The sequence below is a fragment of the Leptinotarsa decemlineata genome, unplaced genomic scaffold, assembly GCF_025532065.1.
Source record: "Leptinotarsa decemlineata unplaced genomic scaffold, Ldec_3_MD MMD2_tig00001019_RagTag_RagTag, whole genome shotgun sequence".
In the NCBI taxonomy this organism is placed as follows: domain Eukaryota; kingdom Metazoa; phylum Arthropoda; class Insecta; order Coleoptera; family Chrysomelidae; genus Leptinotarsa; species Leptinotarsa decemlineata.
This window is the reverse complement of record NW_027412557.1, coordinates 2,710,951-2,728,333: the sequence shown is the minus strand read 5'-3', so window position 1 is coordinate 2,728,333 and position 17,383 is coordinate 2,710,951. Positions and strand designations below refer to the sequence as shown.

Here is a 17,383-nt window from a genome sequence, read left to right as displayed (position 1 = left end):
ATTATTATATATATATATATATATATATTATTATTATTATTATTATACATATATATATATATATATATATATATATATATATATATATATATAAATATATATATATATATATATATATATATATGATGTATACTGATGTATACATCAGTCTCATATTCTTCATTTTCATTACATACCGGGTGTCAACGAATCTATTAGACAAGTCATAACTTCTAGACTATTAGGTGTATCAAAACGAGATTTGGTACAGATAAATGGTATGTGGAGAGGAGAGTTTTCACATATTTTTCACTTTCTGGTCACTTCCGGTTTCAGCGGAAATGGCTCGGGTTCTGAATTTTTAAATGGAACACCCTGTATATTGTAACATTTTTGGATTTCTGAGACAATTCTGGATCAGAAACTGACATTTCCGGAAGTTTTTCAGCCTACTTGATTTTTTCAGAGTCACTTTTAAAATTGCATCTAGGTGGCCATGATCGGACGTAAACTAATCTATGGACCTCAGGTGATATCAGAAAATTGCAATAGCGGAGTTTTAGTGACTATTGTGTTGAATATGAATGAGACAAGTTTACAAAATAACATTTTCGTGTCTAACTATTATTTTTCAAATGGCGACGATTTTTTGACAAGCACTTTCCGAAAAAAGGATTTTTTGACAAATCTAACGATACTAATTTATTTGCGATTGGATTACAAATAAGAACATAAATTAAATATTACTGAGGAAAATACTCGATACAAATTCATTTACTTTTGTCAAGGGTGCCATGGATAGGAATGATGCATAATATTTTGCGGTTATTTCCATCAAGTCCACTTTGGAGAACAAAACGCTCACCTAGGTTATGACAGTGACATAAGCTTTATGAGCAGAAAGTAGAAGTTTCTCTTGATTTTCGTTAATTTTAGTTTAATTTTTCGTCGAAATAATGTATATTCAAAGTGAAAAAGTGGATATGTTGTTATTGTTTGGAGAATGCCACAGAAATTCAAGGAAAGCTGCTGAGTTGTATGCTCAGAGATATTCCAATCGGCAACACCCATCTCATCAGTATTTTCCCTATGTTGAGAGTCGTTTTAGGCAAGAGGGAAATCGAGACGCAGAACAGAGGTTTGTCATAAATGAGGAGACTGAGATTAACGTTCTTGCTATGGTAGAAGTTGACAAAACGGTTTCTTTAAGATAAGTCACGAATCAGCAAGAAAAATACTGAAAAAGCACGGATATCGAGCATTTAAATATCAGTTACATCAACATTTGTATGCTGACGACGGCAATAGAAGAGTAGTATTTTGTGATTGGTTGCTTCAAAATCATAGAGTTAACCCAAATTTTATCAACTTCATTCTATTTTCCGACGAATCACGGTTTACAAATAATGGCATGTTTAATAAGCAGAATTGTCGGTACTGGGCCCAACAAAATCAACATGCAATGAGAGAGGGCAATTTTCAAGAAAGGTTTGGCGTCGATGTCTGGGCTGGTATCGTTGGAAACAGAATAATTGGTCCAATATTGGTTCAAGGTCAGTTAACAGGGGTTAGATACTTGGGTTTTCTTCAAAATGAAATCGAGGATCATCTTAATGATATGCCTTTAGAAGTTTTACGGCAAATTTACTTCCAGCAAGATGGAGCACCACCCTATAATAGCAGAGACGTACTTGATTTTTTAATAGAGCATTTTAATAATAGAGTTATTGCAACCAACGGTCCAGTACGGTGGCCTGCCCGCTCACCGGATCTGACTGTGTTAGATTTCTTCATTTGGGAATATGTAAAAGAAAGGGTCTACTATGCAACAGCCCCAGCCACTCTCGAAATCTTAGAAGAAAGGATTCAACAGGCATTTAGAAGTATATCGCCTCAAATGTTACAAAACGTGTTGAGAGAAACAATTGAACGAGCTGAAATGTGTCTTGAACAAGGAGGGATGCACTTTGAAAATTTACTATAGTGGAATTTTCAAGAACTTAGGATATTGCAAAAAATCTAAGTGCATCGCTGAAATTATTAGTTAAATTTGTTAAATTTGTTGATCCAATCGCAAATAAATTAGTAACGTTAGATTCGTCAAAAAATCCTTTTTTCGGAAATTGCTTGTCAAAAAATGGTCGCGATTTGAAAAATAATAGTTAGACACGAAAATGTTATTTTGTAAACTTGTCTCATTCATATTCAACACATTAGTCACTAAAACTCCGCTATTGCAATTTTCTGATATCACCTGAGGACCATAGATTAGTTTACGTCCGATCATGGCCACCTAGATGCAATTTTAAAAGTGACTCTGAAAAAATCAAGTAGGCTGAAAAACTTCCGGAAATGTCAGTTTCTGATCCAGAATTGTCTCAGAAATCCAAAAATGTTACAATATACAGGGTGTTCCATTTAAAAATTCAGAACCCGAGCCATTTCCGCTGAAACCAGAAGTGACCGGAAAGTGAAAAATATGTGAAAACATTCCTCTCCACATACCATTCAACTATACCAAATCTCATTTCAATTCTCCTAATAGTCTAGAAATTATGACTTGTCTAATAGATTCGTTGACACCCGGTATAGTAGATGATTCGGTTGATTCACTATTTGAAACAGAACTTTTCATAATTTGTCATATTTTTTTCGTATTGTTGTTTGCATCCCAAATTATTTTGGAGTAATATTTTTCTTTAGTTTTTTTAAGTAATTTAGTGAGGAAATTCCTATATTCCTTGTACTCTTGCGACTCGACAAGCATTTTTTTTTGAAGCATCCCTTTTTTTAATTGACTGTATTAATCCATTAGTTATCCATGGTTTTAGTTTTTTTAGTGACTTTGATATTATTATAATGGGTATTTCTCCAGATAATACATCAATTGCTTGTGAAAATTATCGAGAGCCTTATACATGCCTTGTTCCAGTAGGAACTGGATTTTCTCAGTTTAGATTCGTTTTGTTATTGAAATAAATGGATTAAAACCGTATTTAATCTTACATATACACTCACATTATGTAGTAACTTGTTCATTATAAAAGCTCCATAATTCAGACTCAATTTACCGTTTATATAGGCTATATAATACAGAAACATACCGAACCTAAAAACCCATTTAATAAGAAAATTTCAGGTGATATGAAAAAGTTTTACATACTATCCATTATTTTCGAAATAGATCAGTTTTATCAACACCATATCGAATAATGCACTACTTAGAGTTTTTACTGAATAAAAAACGGGGTGCGTATCAATACCTCGAATTATTTATCACTAGAGCAAATTCTCTTTACGTCGAATTACCATTACGGTAAATGTTATCCCCTACTTTGACGCCACAGATACACGGGAGTTCGTAAATCTCAGACCGATTCGTATTATCGAGATTTCGATAATTGCGCGCGGGAATTCGACAGGTTTGTTCTGGTTCTGCGAAATTCAGGTTCTAGGACGTCAGGATCATCCGCAGTTGATCTAGAGCGTTCTGCTTCGATAGGGATAATTTCGAACTGATGAATCCTCTGTTCTGGTTTCGACTGCGAAATGATCCTAAACTGTTTTGAATCGTCCCGAATCGTTCTTGCTCTCGAGGCTGAACTATTGAGAATTGTTCCCGTTGCTCATGCGCATTCATGTGGAAATTTGTGAAATTTGTTTGGGATATTTGCTAGGATGTTTTTTTATTTATTTGATTTGAATAATTGATGATTGAGGGTAGATAACATTTGAACTGACTATAGGGATACGCTACATAACAAAATGGACATATTAATAGTATCTTCTCGTCTTCATCTCTTCATATATCTTCATAGGTATAATAATATACGATAGGTGGCACAGCGGTCTCCTCGAAAGCGTTCTCGTTCAAATAAGTGTCCGAGACTATTTCGGACTGTTTGAGATTTTTTGCAAACCTAAAGGTTTGTTCTGGTTATACGAAGTTCAGGTTCCAAGACGTCAGGATCATGCACAGTTGATATAGAGCGTTCTGGTTTATCATGGGTAATTTCGGACTGACTCTGTTCTAACTGTTTTGAACCGTCCCGAATCTGAACTGTTGAAAACTGTTCCCGTTGCTCATGCGCATTCATGTGGAAATTTGTTTGGGCTATTTGCTAGGATGTTTTTTTTATTTATTTGATTTGAATAATTGATGATTGAGGGTAGATAACATTTGAACTGACTATAGGGATACGCTACATAACAAAATGGACATGATCAATAGTATTTTCTCGTCTTCATCTCTTCATATATACAATAGGTGGCACAGTGGTCTCCTAAAAAGCGTTCTGGTTTAAACAAGTATCCGAGACTATTTCGGACTCTTTGAGATTTTTTGTTTGTACGCACCATGTCTTGTGCAGTTTCCAAACGGTTTGGGATGTTAAAACCAGAACAAACCTGACATAAGGGTAATTCGTCATAGGGAACATTCGACAAGATGAAAATAATTCACTTAGTAACGATAAGATAGACATATTTGTGACGTTATTTCTAGCTTCTCCACGGGTTGAAAAAGCGATATCATAATTTTTTATTATCAAAAAATCACACTAGATACAACGATAACACTTATTTGTATAATACTTCTGTTGGTGATGTTTCAGGATAATTTCAATACATTATTGTTTAAAGATAAATTAGAGTTTCAAACTGAGTAGTTGAACTAATTTCGTGTAGATAGCAAGACGCATTTCAGTGTAATAAAATGCCATTCGATAACCAATTTCTGTTAGGATTTATAACAAATTGATTGAAATTGAGCAACAAAATAATTCTCGTTTCTGATATCTATTTAAATATACTTTTATGCTTTTTTACGCATATACAGTATTTCCTTTGGTAAAGTTTGTTGAGGATTTCTTCATTTGTGGATTTTTGGAGACATAGTCCGTGAAAAAAATGTCACGATCCCCATTTACCTGATTGAAGACCCAGATATCACAAACAATCTTGAGAGAAAGAGAAGAGTTGGTAACTTGATTCTTTTCTATAAATACTTTCACGAGAAGTGTTACCAACTTAGTCCTTTCAATTATACCGAAAGCGATATATTTGTGGAATAAACTTCCCAGTCCCAGAACGGTTTTTTCAAATGATAATCTACAGCTATTTGATACTGAATTAAAACACACCTTTTGCACCGATCTCGGAGCGTTTTGAAGAATTTCTTGTAATGTTTTGGTGCTGAGATATACTCAGCGAATAGTCGAAATCAACTCGGAATGACTACAGGTCTACTTACTCGCCCCCTGAACAAATTAGGAGATAAACAAATGAAATTTCAGCTTTGGATAACACAACAAAGGAACTGAAAATACTTATCCCAATTATTGAATCGGGAGAGGTTAGCAATTTGTAGGAAACGAAAACTGTATCCAAAAGAATATGATCAATATCCACTGTAAGATCTGTATAGACATTCTAATACAAAATTGTTAGAACTGGTATTGTGAAAAATCTCAGTAGTCCCAATGGGTTCCAAAACTTTTAGAAGTCTTAGAACAGAAGGATGAGTTAGATGGCTTAGGTTTTCATCATTTACTATTTTATCGCTCGAATTTTAAAAATTTCGAAACCTATTCAAAACAAAAACACACAAATATTTTAATCACTTAATGACCCGGTTTTCTGGCACTAACTAGATATCCTCCATGTTATTCAATGATTAAAATTATATAACCATAAATAAAGAATGATTTGTTATTCATTTGAAGGTAATCAATGAGCAGTATCAGTTTCGAGAAACATGTGCATGGAATGTTGTACTGGAAACAGGGAGTGTTCGACTGAAACCCTCATCAATATTCATGTCCATAATACAGGCTGATTCACGGTGGATGGCACATTAGACGTTTCTGGTGAACCAGACAACGGATCACTTTGAAAATTTAATGGAGGGCATATTCAGACATTCTCTAGCCAACTAAAATATTTTCGACAATGCGGTGTTGCCGCTTCTATTAGAAAGCAGTAGCAACTTTGATTTTTCAAATGGAACACTCCTGTATATAATATTATTTTTGGAATCTCCAACAATTGCCCGACAACTTTTCTTGATATTTCCCTATACCTATCTGTTACCGTTTTCGAAATAAAAATTAATTTCAATTTTTTTCTTCGAAAATCATGACTTCTAAAAATGCCGATATATTTTAGTTAAGAAGTACTATGATATCGAAATTTGGTTAGGAGTTAGGTGATACTTGGACACTTCCCACACGTCAGCCTAATCTCCGTTACTTCAATGCAGGGTGGTAAAAAAATACAGTTTTTTCGTTTGCTTGAAAAAGTTGCTGAAATTTGATTATTTTAAATGGAACACCCTGTATATTATTGAAAATTCGGAAAGCTGCTGAAATTTGCTTTCTTTCTATGTATATCATACCTATACCTAACTAGTCAAGTTTCGGACTTATGAACATTTATTTGTGAAAATGTCCCTTCAGAATAGTATTTCCATTCGGTATTTGGTAAGCAGGCCATGATTACTATTTGACACTAGCGTTGTGACATTCTCCTAATAATATCGACATTTTCGTCACTTCAGAAGTTGCAAATACCTTCAAAACGATGGAACAAAACTATTCAAACGAAGTTCTTATGAATTTGTTTATTATTTTTGGACAGTGTGACAAAATTATCAGCAGAACATGTAGAAAGTTCAATGAAATGTATCCGAATCTACCGCCAATGAACCTCAAGAAATTTATACGAATTCAGAATAATTTCAATATGTTTGGATAAACTTTAAAAAAGCACCAAGAAACTTGAAATTGGAAATATTGATATGAATAATTATAAAAAAGGAAAACAATCATGTGGAATATTTCAAAATATGTTCGGATCGCTGGCTGTTCACTTCCAAGCACTTAAAAATGCGGGTGTTGACTGCTTTCGTGGTGGCAGATCTGATTTCATTGGAATCCAAATCTTCAAATGTTTGGGCAATCCTTTCTAACAATTCATCTCTCGAACGCACGGGTATTTTGTAAACTTTTTCTTTAAACATTCCCCACAAATAAAAATCTAATGGATTGAGATCGGGTGATCTCGCTGGCCAATTCCATGGTCCCAAGCGCCTCATCCACCGATCGACAAAAAGTCTATCCAGTTCTGCGCTCAATTCTCTTGTGCAATGTGCAGGAGCTCCGTCTAGTTGGTACCAACAGTTTCGATAATCTTCGAGTGGCAGATTATCCACGAAACTGTCTACAGTATTCTCCAAAATATTCAGGTAGCTTCTGGATGTTAATGACTCCTCGTATATCACGTACCTCAATTTGTTGTCCATCAACATGCAGAAGACATTAAAACTAAAATTTTCTTGAAATCCGGCTTCTTTTGTGACGTGAGGATTTTCACTGGACCAATAATGACGATTTTTTCTATTGAAAATCCCTTCTCTCGAAAATTTCGATTCATCAGTCCAAATAATTTTATTTAAAAAAAGTGGATCTTCTTGAATGCGTGTCAACAACATTTCACAAAATTCTACTCTCTGTTGAGGATCTTGAGGCTTCATTGCTTGAATTTTGGTGAATTTATAATCATGCATTTTATGTCTTCACAAGATTCTTTGAACCGATGAATATTTTATACCCAAATCTTCTTCAGCACTTCTTATCGATGACTCGGGAAATGCATGAAAATATGCTAAGACATTAATCTGGTTGTCTTCGAAAGTTACGGGTCGAGGCAAGTTTCTTGGTGCTTTTAAAGTTGATCCAAATGCATTGAAATTGTTCTGAATTCGTATAAATTTCTTGAGGTTCATTGGCGGTAGATTCGGATACATTTCATTGAACTTTCTATATGTTCTGCTGATAATTTTGTCACACTGTCCAAAAATAATAAACAAATTCATAAGAACTTCGTTTGAATAGTTTTGTTCCATCGTTTTGAAGGTATTTGCAACTTCTGAAGTAACGAAAATGTCAATATTATTAGGAGAATGTCACAACGCTACTGTCAAATAGTAATCATGGCCTGCTTACCAAATACCGAATGGAAATACCATTCTGAAGGGACATTTTCACAAATAAATGTTCATAAGTCCGAAACTTGACTAGTTAGGTATAGGTATGATATACATAGAAAGAAAGCAAATTTCAGCAGCTTTCCGAATTTTCAATAATATACAGGGTGTTCCATTCAAAATAATCAAATTTCAGCAACTTTTTCAAGCAAACGAAAAAACTGTATTTTTTTACCACCCTGTATTGAAGTAACGGAGATTAGGCTGACGTGTGGGAAGTGTCCAAGTATCACCTAACTCCCAACCAAATTTCGATATCATAGTACTTCTTAACTAAAAGATATCGGCATTTTTAGAAGTCATGATTTTCGAAGAAAAAAATTGAAATTAATTTTTATTTCGAAAACGGTAACAGATAGGTATAGGGAAATATCAAGAAAAGTTGTCGGGCAATTGTTGGAGATTCCAAAAATAATATTATATACAGAGTGTTCCATTTGAAAAATCAAATCAAATCAAATCAATCCAGTCATCACCCGAAGACGATTGTAGATACCAACAATCGAAACGTCGTGAACTAACGTGACTTGGAATCTCTACACTTTTTCATTTTTTTATTATTTTCTTTTTCCATTCCTTTAATTTTTATTTATTCAATTATTATATTTTTACTTGTAGGTTCTGTATCTGTATCTGTAGAGTAGGGAGGGTGAGTGTAAGCCCACGCACTTAGGCCACATGTGACCCATTGTACATCCTCCCAAGGAGTTGTCCTCCTAGGTCGTCGTCCATCCTGTCCTTTCCAGGAAGGTGGACAGGTCGCTGGGAGACATCTCCTTTATATCGGCAGGTGTAGGCCAAGACTCGCCGAACACACACTTTCTTATTGACGATAACTCCGGGCACTCACACAGGACATGCCTGACAGTCTCATCTTCCTGTTCACACATCCTGCATAGAGGTGTGTCCACTAGCCCCATATTATGTAGGTGTTTCCTTAGCTGACAGTGGCCAGTCAGAAATCCTACTGTAAGGCGTAGATTTTTCCTGGTCATCGCCAGATATTTCTTCGGCGCCAGCTTCCCAGGGTCGCCCAAGGTGATCCTGGCAAGATTACATCCTTTGATTTCATCCCATCTCTTTAAAGATTGAGCATGGGTGTAACATTTGACTAGTTCCGCAATTGTCGAGGTCATCAGGCCGTGGGTGCCACTTGGTCCTAAAATTCTTAGTCCAGCCGCTTCCTTGGCTAAAGAGTCGGCAATGCGATTACCTTTACTCCTTTCGTGCCCTTTAATCCACCTCAGGATAATGTTATTATCTACCGAGGCTTTGGCTAAATCTTGGTGGCACTCTAGTGCTAGCCCTGAAGTAACACGGTGTCTGTTCAAGGCTAATAGTGCTTGTCTGCTATCAGTGCAGATTGTTATGTTTTTGCCCGAAATTCTTTTCTTGGTTATTTCTTTTGTGGCGATTGAGATACCAGCCAGTTCTGTTTGGACCACGCTGGTATTTCTTCCTATTCCCCATTTGATCCTTAGGCTTAGTGATCTGGAGTACACTCCACATCCTGAACCTTCTTTGGTTTTTGAGCCATCTGTATAAATCCGTATTGCATTTGTAGCATCTGACTCTGTGTTCTGCTTAATTTGTATTTTGTAGGGTTTATTAAACACAAACCTGGGTTCAATTGCATCACTTGTTGCCTGCAGCAGAGGTTGCGCAGTAACCTTACTTGTAGGTTATTTCACTATCATTTCATTTCAGGTTTATTGTTGCTTAATATAATTGTTATTTTCAACTATTCTTTTTTAATTATTCTTTTTTACTTGTTTCAGGGATTTCAAATCATTTTATATAGTAGACAATGGAAGTCCGAACTAGTGAAACTGAAAAATCAAAGTTGCTACTGCTTTCTAATAGAAGCGGCAACACCGCATTGTCGAAAATATTTTAGTTGGCTAGAGAATGTCCGAATATGCCCTCCATTAAATTTTCAAAGTGATCCGTTGTCTGGTTCACCAGAAACGTCTAATGTGCCATCCACCGTGAATCAGCCTGTATATGGCCATTACTTCATACATCTTCAAGCAACGAAAAGTTTCTGATTTCGCCTAAGAGAAGATAAACCACATTATAATGAAATAACTATTCACAGAAAAAGGTAATTTTGATTTTGGAAAGGGTTGCGTTCACTGACTGGACACCCTGTTGTAAAAAAAAATTATAACCGCCAATAAACATCAGAATTCTAAGTAAACTACATCCTGTGGGAGAAAAAGTGGTACTTTCCTTCATAGTAATAGAAATAGATATTTCCTCAGCAGAACAAAAATACTGTCTGTCGGCGCTCTTTTCGCTAACCAAGTTAACATCATCAGGAGACTACTAACTTAGTTAGTGCTTTCAGTAGATATAGTTCAACTTGATTCCAAAACGTCAAAGTATGTAATTTTTTGTTCTGAAAAATATTTTGAACTCATTGTTGAATTTTCAAATACAGGAAAATACTGGTCAAGGATACTAATTGTATTTTTATTATTTTCTCATTCAGTACAATTAGGAGTCTTTAACCAACTTTTAAAAATGTTGCCCTTAGTTCCCAATCAAACTCATGAATGAGATTTTTACAAAAGAAGGTTTTTTTATTTCTGTTACAAGGTAGGTAGTTTCACTGATGAGACAGATGTAGTTGAAACAGACATGCATACAAGGAATGTAATACCAAAGATGATAAGGTATCGCCTTACATTTTTATTAATTACATCATAAGAATTTATAATTTTATTTCGCAACGGATTGGATGTTTATAAACATAAATTTTAAATGCACTTTTTATCTACTGATAAACAATAACAAAATATTCATATCTAACCAATCGTACCCATAGGTAAATTTGTTTGTTGAGAGGTAGCAACCTCATTCATTTTTGTGTAACACCAGTATGCAATATTTTAGTAGTTGCTCGAAACATGCTGTGTTATCCTCCAAAATTTCACACTCGTTAAAAATTATTAAAGGAAAATTATAAATTTTCAACATTTGAATAAGGTCAGTAAACATGTTTATTTCTGACCGGGATATTATAAGCTTATATCGTCATAGTTACGCTATCAATAAAGAGGGTCATAACTCCCTTGGGACATTATAGATTTTATAATTCCCTCTACCTTTCACAAGTAAAAATAAATAGAAATGAAAACTGAACCATATTTTATTTATTCACGTCATTACAAATAATAAATGTACAATTTTGAAATGTTCCCTGAAAATTACTTCCGCCACTGGAAACAATTTCTTCTTTTGTATGGCTGGAGCTTCTGTTCACTACAGTCGAGGTACCTGCCTCTTCTAAAGACAAAGTAGACAACATACGCGCCGTTTTATTTCTCAATTCGATGCTATCCTCCAAATACCCCTCCGCCACCGTGGAACTTTTCCAACCTCCGTGTCTTTTTAAGTTAGTCATAGTTGCTCCTGCATTGGCTAGAGCAGTAGCAGAAGTGCGACGAAGGCAATGTCCCGTATAGGAAGATGAGTTTGGCAATCCTAAATACATTGCGATTTTGCTGGGGATTTTCCCAAACATGTTTTTTCCAATTGGCTGAGATGTACATTTATTTTGTCGGAAGCTCAAAAAAAATCGTTCAATACCTTTAGGATGCAAAGACATATAAAGTCTTAATAGAGGCAAAGCGGAGAACTCTTTTTCATCCACAACTGTAAATTTCTTCGATACACCAGTTTTACTTTCCGGTACGTTCACTACCATAACGGAATCCCGGTCCTCTGTATCCGATATCTTCATATTCAAAAGTTCCTGACTTCTGCATCCTCCAAAATAACCCATAATCAAAACAACCTATAACAAAAAAAGGAAATAAATACACACAAAAAGGAAAATAAGAAAAAAATTACCTTATGCAATAAATGAATATCATTAGGAGCGTCCTTTAGGAATCTGATAACATCTTTAGGAGATAAAACAGCAGACTTTTTCGGCTTATAACTCTCACTCTTCCGTTTCAAAAAAGCCTGTAGTTCATTGAACTTGGTGATATCTCGTTTCTCATGTATAGTCACCATCGATTTTAGCATTGACCATTTAGTCCATAAAGAATTCGGACTATACGTTTCTGACTGAAACGAATAAACACAATTACTACCAAATCTACCGAAAAACATAGAAAATTCCTTACCAGTTCTTGAAAATATGCCAGAAATACAGTTTCAGTGACATCTTTTGGCATAACATTTTTCCGTGTCAGCCAGTCCAGATATATCTTGTATTCTTTTTGGTATACGGCTTCACTTTTCGATGGAATTAATGATTCTCTTGCTTGTTCAGCTTTTTTCAAAATATCCTCCATTATATTTGGGGTAGAAAACACGTTTTCACCGCAAACACAGCTTGATAACAAAGTTCTGTTTATAAACAAGTAACATAGCAACAACCTAGCAACAAGAAAACTCTACTATAATCAACGGTACCTGATTCAAATATACCGGGAAGGTAATGAATTGGTACATTTTTCCGTTTCAAAAATGAACAAAATTTTATTGAAATCGGTCAGAAATAAAATTATCTATTTACCACGGGAATTAATGAGCCTTAATAACCTCAGGCAATTGCTGTCCCTCGGGCCAGAGGCCCTCGGGACGCAAACTTTGCCATCGGTAATTAAGGCCCTCCTAATTCCCTTGATACATAAATTACTATTAGTGATCATCTGCATAACTACACACATCGGAAAAGTCTAGGGATATTTTTATAACAAACTAAATATCATAAAAATAAATGCATGAGGTCGTTTAATTTCGAATAAATTGGTACACTCGACCATCCTGTAGATTTCTATGGGTTGAACAAAGCCTGCAAAAACGGTAACTAATCTTTTATCAAGTTTTTTACAAACTGTAGGTTTTCTGCTAAAATGAATAATCTGAAAGTGTCGAGTTTGTACATTCTATGCAGTTCTTGCTCAGCAATTAAACTGGAAATATTGTGAGTAGGAAATTTGAGCTGGTTCTAAGCCTCCCCCCACCACTATGACGTCACGTGGGGTGGATGACCTAGACCGACTCATGTGACCCTGAGAAATATGTCTGGTGCATGCCACCTTGAAAAATATGTATGGTGCATATGACCTTGAAAAATATGTCTGGTGCATAGGTGGTATGTGTACATCACAGATTACAGCCGGTTCTGGGCCTCCCCCCACCACTATGACGTATTAATTGCTTTTTTTTGTTGTTGTTTAGTAACGTCAAGGCGATGTGACCTTGAAGGGTCTGGTGCATGGATCGTTCAGAATTTTTTTCATATGAGATTTTGTGTGTGTGTGTGTGTGTGGGTGTGACATAGTGACGTAATTACATTTGATTGGTGTGTGTGTAAGAATGCACGGTACAGGGTTTCATCATGTGCTTGTCTATGTACAAAGATACGTCTGCATACTTCGAAGATCCTTCAAGTAATGAATGTTCCATCGATGTGAGCCCACTAAGTTATTAGTGGTGTGACGTCACAGTATCAACCGTTCAACGGTAAGAGAGCGAGATGTTCACTCCCCGACGTGCGGCTGAGTAATGCTTCATCGGTGTGCCCTCACCTATATATCTGCAGTGAAGGATGTGACGTAACGCATCGCTCTAACCTCGCTATCGATGTTGACACGCAGGTGGCCGAGGACTGTGCTAACGTCTGCCCTCTTCGAGAGCGCAACGGCCACTGCCTGTTCGTAACGACATCCAGTTGGGAGGTGGGCTTGGCTGTGACGTCAGGCATCTCTAGTGGGTAGCGAAGTAGGGTGAACTGTGAACTGAAGAGAGTTAAATAACGTGCATTTGTATAGATAATATTGTAGAATCTCGTGAAGAATCAATCTAAAAATTATCAACCTGAGCTGTGCCAAGGTATGGTTAGGGCGAATTGCCTACATATAACAATTGACTGAAATTCTCTCTATTATAGCAAAATTTGATCTCACATTTTCGCTTTGAAACCTCATTGAACTATTGAGGCCCGCGTCGGACTGCAAAGTTAAAGGTTATAATATAATTGGAGATAAGTAATGAGAAGAGTTCATTGCATGTATTCAAATGATTCAAGATGAAACAAACCAATGAAGCACAAGTGATAAGAAATGAGAGTTCAGAGAGTGGATTCTTGTTGCTTGTAACTATCCAATGGAATTTAAGATCTGAATCTTGTGTAATGTTATATTCATGATGACGAATAAAAGAACAGTTATTATTTAGGTCTATTTTATGTACGGTAAACACTGAAGAAAGTGAAATTGAATTACAGAATACATATTCGGGAGAGAAATGAATATAGTAGGATTTGGAAAAATCTTGAGTTTTGGATAGAATTTAAAAATTGTGGAAAGAGACAACTGCTTTGATGAGCCGATTTTCTATAGTTTGTGCCTGTATTTGCCGTATGTCAAAAACTTGTCGATTTTGATATTGCACGTAGCTTTTGCATTCCGTTTCGACCCTCACAGCATATGACATCAGCGCAACTATAACTGAAAAGTAGGATGTGTCATCACTTTGATCGAAAATAAATTCATTCACCTGTCATTGCCAGATTTACCCGGCAAGTTTGGTTTGACTTTGAAATAAATGCAAGGTTATTATCTGCCCCAAAACAGATGCGTAGATTCAACACATAACATTTTACATAAGAACAGACTGACATTTCTCACGCATATGCATGTCTAACATGAACTAGGTACCGCATACTTAATGATGATTAAAAATGCTACACTACATTTTTTGTTGAAATATGATTACATTACAATTTGAACCAACATAGTGGATGATATTGACGTAACTTCAACTGAAACGTGGGTATCGCCTCACTTTGGTCTCTTTTTTTCCACACATTGGCAAAATCTGATGGTGAAGTTTGATTTAACCTTGAAACTAAATACAAGGATTTTCTCGAGGGTCGAGTTTTCATGTATGCCGATGGCACAACATTGTGACGTCCCCAGATCTGAATGAAATTGAAAATGAAACGAAACTAGTAATCAATGAATTCGAATGTTGGTGTAGAAACAATCATTAAATAAATGATGGAAATAAAACAACATTCATCCAGTTTTCAGTATCAGCGACTTTCCAAATAAATCTAGATTTCGAAACTGAATTGTCTTTCAATAATCACATCGAATACTTGTGCACTTCTCTGAAAAACATATTTTGCCTTGCTAACAATGAAATCAAATTTTTTAAGACATTATCTCTTGGATATATACTATGGTCTAGTGTATTCTAAGCTTAGTATAAATATTACCATTTGGGACACTCATCAGAAATAAATAGAATCTTTATAAGGCAAAAACGCTTCATTAGACTATTTTTTGATCTCAAAAACACAGAATCTTGTAAGAAAACATTCCAAGACAAAAAAAAATTCATATTACCATGCATTTATCTTTACAAAATATCAAGCTACGTTCATGTACATTCCCATTTGCTAACAAGAATTGAGGAAATTCACTGTCAATAAACGAGACGGAGAAACGATTTCCATCAGGAAAAAATGAACCATAATGAAACAAATTTTCTCATATTCAAGAAAAAAGTCGAAGACTTTTTGGTAACAAGTTGTTTTTATTTCCTGATAGAGTATGAAAATAATATTTTTGTGTAACATGTGCTGTTATTGATATAAGTGCTATAAGATAAAATATCTTTTGTAAAATGTGACGTGTCATATATACATTCATGTATCAAAAATGATGACTAAAATTTGACTTTGACTTCTTCGCCAATGTCATGCTAGACGGAGATTTGTAGACATGTAGTGTCAACACTTGACATTTTACAGGAGAACAGACTGATATTTCTCACACATATGCATGCCCTACATGAACTTCCGCATGTTTGAAAATGATGTATTAATTTAAAATGTCACACTACGTTTTTCTTTCCGAAACATGATTGATTACAAATCTGAAGTCATACAGTAGATGATATTGATATGATTTCCACTGAAAAGCAGGTTTGTTCTCACTTTGGTCTGTTTCTCCCCCACCATGTCAAGATCTGACAGAGCAGTTTGGTTTGAGCTTGAAACTGAACGCCCAGGTTATGCTAGATGGAGATTTGCGGAGTTTCCAAAAGAGATGCGTAGGGTCACGCCATTTTGCAGTAGAATAGATTGATATTTCTCACACATGCATATGCTCGCCTAACAAGAACTTTCACGTATTGCAGTACAATCTAATCATTTGAAATTCAACACTATATTGCAGTATCTGACGGTGGAGTGTGGTTTGACTGTGAAAATGAATACAAAGTTCATTCTTAGCAAAAATCGTGCTAAACGGGGTTTGGAAATTCTCCAAAACAATGTATACAGTCACAACACAACATTTTGCAGCGAAAAAGACATATTTTTCACACCTAAATATATTCTCGACATGAACTTTTACATGTCGCAATACACATGTTTCAATTTGAAATGTATTACTATCTTCTTCTTAAAACCCAATATTATCCAAGATTCAAGCCAATATACCATATTACGTAAGCGTATATTCAACTGAAAAGGAGCTATTTCCACACTTCAACCTGAAAACTGATTCCTCCCCTCCACCATTTCATGATCTGACCTTGAAGTTGAGTTTGATCTTCAACTTGACTACGTGGTCATTTTCTGTCGATGTCCTGCTATACTGGTTTGTGAGTCCCCAAATATTACATAATGCACACATTTTTCGTACATACACACGCATGCCTCACACCATGCATGCTTATGTTTATGTTGTAGTATTTTTCTCGAGAGAATTTATATGGCTGAAGCTGCGATGATTCTGCAACCGTGTTAGGAATCACACGTTGAAAGGTAAGACCTCATTAGTCCTCAGCTCGCACAAGTTTCTCAACTTCTGAGAGTTGTCGTTCGTATGGGGGCGACAGCTGATTAACGGAAAAACAGATTTTAAACAGAAACAGAACATTTACTTGCTGCATGATAAAGATACAGTAATGCAACTTGTCGCTATCGAATTGGGTACTATAATAACGTGATCAACATTTTTGTCAACATTTTTACTGTTATTCCTGTGAATATAGTATTTCAGACTAATATATCATCATAGAAATTCAGTTTTCTGATATACTATGATTCCATAAGACATGTGTCTCAATAGCAGATTTTATTCATATTCATATTTGGTCACATTACTTCTAACGCAAAGTTTTCCCATACATCGCCTTTCGTCAAATATGCCGAGTGTATTGGTATCTGCACAAGATGGCAATAAATTTCAACGACATATTCCGGCATCTATTATATATTATTATTTTATTGATCATTTCTTGATGAAAATTGTATGAAATGGTTTGCAGACGAGATAGGTCAGTTTGCTGAAGATGTTGCAACTGTGTTCCAGTGTCCTT

At 35.4% G+C, this 17,383-nt stretch overlaps 2 protein-coding genes across 2 annotated transcripts in view; one reads left to right on the top strand and one right to left on the bottom strand.

Moving 5' to 3' along the window:
• LOC111518250 (juvenile hormone esterase) overlaps positions 1 to 17,383 on the top strand; it is a 160,807-nt gene that overhangs the window by 29,486 nt on the left and 113,938 nt on the right. The gene's annotated exons all lie outside the window — the stretch shown is intronic.
• On the bottom strand, positions 11,024 to 12,950 carry LOC141482294 (uncharacterized). The gene is made up of 3 exons (XM_074175324.1): positions 12,163 to 12,950; positions 11,882 to 12,103; positions 11,024 to 11,825 (listed from the first exon to the last, which is right to left on the bottom strand). Exons 1-3 carry the CDS (start codon positions 12,331 to 12,333, stop codon positions 11,178 to 11,180), a joined length of 1,041 nt encoding a protein of 346 aa, XP_074031425.1. The 5' UTR covers positions 12,334 to 12,950; the 3' UTR covers positions 11,024 to 11,177.